Source organism: Rhinichthys klamathensis, unplaced genomic scaffold (assembly GCF_029890125.1).
Source record: "Rhinichthys klamathensis goyatoka isolate OS25496 unplaced genomic scaffold, OSU_Roscu_1.1 h1tg000010l_1, whole genome shotgun sequence".
Taxonomy (NCBI): domain Eukaryota; kingdom Metazoa; phylum Chordata; class Actinopteri; order Cypriniformes; family Leuciscidae; genus Rhinichthys; species Rhinichthys klamathensis.
In genome coordinates, this window is record NW_026606563.1 from 992501 (window position 1) to 994409 (window position 1909).

General features: G+C 51.2%; 1 protein-coding gene across 1 annotated transcript in view; it reads left to right on the forward strand.

Annotated features, from left to right (window-relative positions):
* The window catches only part of mtg2 (mitochondrial ribosome-associated GTPase 2), a 17472-nt gene extending 15874 nt beyond the window's left edge, over positions 1 to 1598 (forward strand). The window contains exon 6 of the mRNA XM_056261385.1: positions 1233 to 1598. Coding sequence (XP_056117360.1) covers positions 1233 to 1591 — 359 coding nt within the window. The 3' untranslated portion in view covers positions 1592 to 1598. The remainder of the gene's footprint in view (positions 1 to 1232) is intronic.
* The last annotated feature ends 311 nt before the right edge of the window (positions 1599 to 1909 follow it).

Here is a 1909-nt window from a genome sequence, read left to right on the forward strand (position 1 = left end):
ATCATTAATGTTTAAGCCCAGCATCTCCAGATGGTGTAGGGAAGTGTTACGCCGTGCTTCGCCTGTTGTGGACTCGACTGGGAGAAATCCAGTTAAGTGTTCTGTTATTGAAACATCAGATGTATCGCAAGCCACACTACGCAGTATAACTGACATTTGTTCAATGTGAGAAACATCAGGCGTACAGTCCCATGATCACGGCAAAATATTTTGCATCATTAACTTTTTTTGTTATGACCTTGAACAATCATCTGTCCGATCTGTTCAATAAGTTCATTCTGAATGTCCTTGCTTAAGTAGTGGCGTGTTGTGTCATGTCTCTGAATTCTTCACAAGTGATCATTCAACACTGGTCATACTTAGCAAGCAACTCCACTTCACCCAAGAAATTACCACTGGAGGGGTCAAAGAGTTTATCGGACTAAATGGCTAAGCATCCGCCTATCGGTGGATAGGATCATCTAAATGGCATATTATGCTGATGATTCTGGCGAGTCGTCAGCGGGTAGTGCGGGGGTTCTGTCTCCTCATTTATGCTGGTGAACACTACGGACTCGTTCACTGATTCTGTGCTATCTTCGGACTAATACCTTTCTCGTCGTCGGCCTTCGTCGTTCCCTCCCTCTACTCTTTAGGCACTGCTGCACCTGCACTAGAACTAGCTAGAATAAGGTTAGCTTCTGGAGCATCGGAACGTTTCGGGAAAAGTTTAATTTTGGACAGCTTTCCAAGCTTTTCCATTTTGCCTTTGCACGCCTTCTATATTCAGCGCCACTAGGCTTTGCACGTCTCATTGCGATCACCCGTTAGCACTGCCCAGAAACTGAAAATCTAATTCACTGCTTTTAGCAAAGCCATCCATTCAATGATCGCACTCGTCATGGTGCGGCGCGCCGGCGCCCTCTAGTGTCTAGCAAGTGCCCAGTTTGCCCAGCGCTTCCGCCGGCCGTGTGTGTGTGTGTGTGTGAGAGCCCATACCCCTTCACCACACTCAAACCTCACATGGGCATCGTCCAGTACAGGGACCACGAGCAGGAGTGTGTGTGTGTGTGTGCAGATCTCCTGTTAAAGCTCTCTCTCTCTCTCTCTCTCTCTCTCACACTCTCTCTCTCTGTACTGCAGTGGCGGATATTCCCGGAGCTCATCTGAACCGTGGGCTGTGTGTGTGTGTGTGTGCAGATCTCCTGTTAAAGCTCGCTCTCTCTCTCTCTCTCTCTCTCTCTGTACTGCAGTGGCGGATATTCCCGGGCTGATCCCCGGAGCTCATCTGAACCGTGGGCTGGGTGTGTGTTTCCTGCGGCACATCGAGCGCTGCCGTGTCCTGCTGTATGTGCTGGACATGTCGTGTGCGGAGCCCTGGGTTCAGCTCCAGCAGCTGAGCTTCGAGCTCGACCAGTACAGGCCTCAGCTCTCCCTCAGACCGCACGCCGTCGTGGCCAACAAGATGGACCTGCCGGGGGCCAGGAGGAGCCTGGAGGCCCTGAGGAGCCGCGTCCCGCACACGGTCATCCCGGTGTCTGCACTGACCGGGGAAAACACCGCAGAGCTGGTCCTGCACCTGCGGCGGATGTACGACAGCGGACTCTCGTAGCAAACATCTGCCTTTCTCCAGCTCCTGCTCATCACAGCACACACAGGCTTCATCATCTGATTCTACACACACACGTGTGGCTGTAACCAGAATCAGAGAGCTAAACATCATGCAGGTTAATACGAGACTACTACTGTGATCACTTCACATGTGCAGTTACTGTGCTCACAGTCTTACACATGCATCGTCATGAAGAGCAGAGCTGCTGAGCCGGGATGTTTCACACACTACAGGAAGGGAAGAGATAGTGTGTGTTCATCATCGCTGAACAAACCCTGATCCTCTTCATGACGGCTCTCGCCTCTTTACTTCGCACTG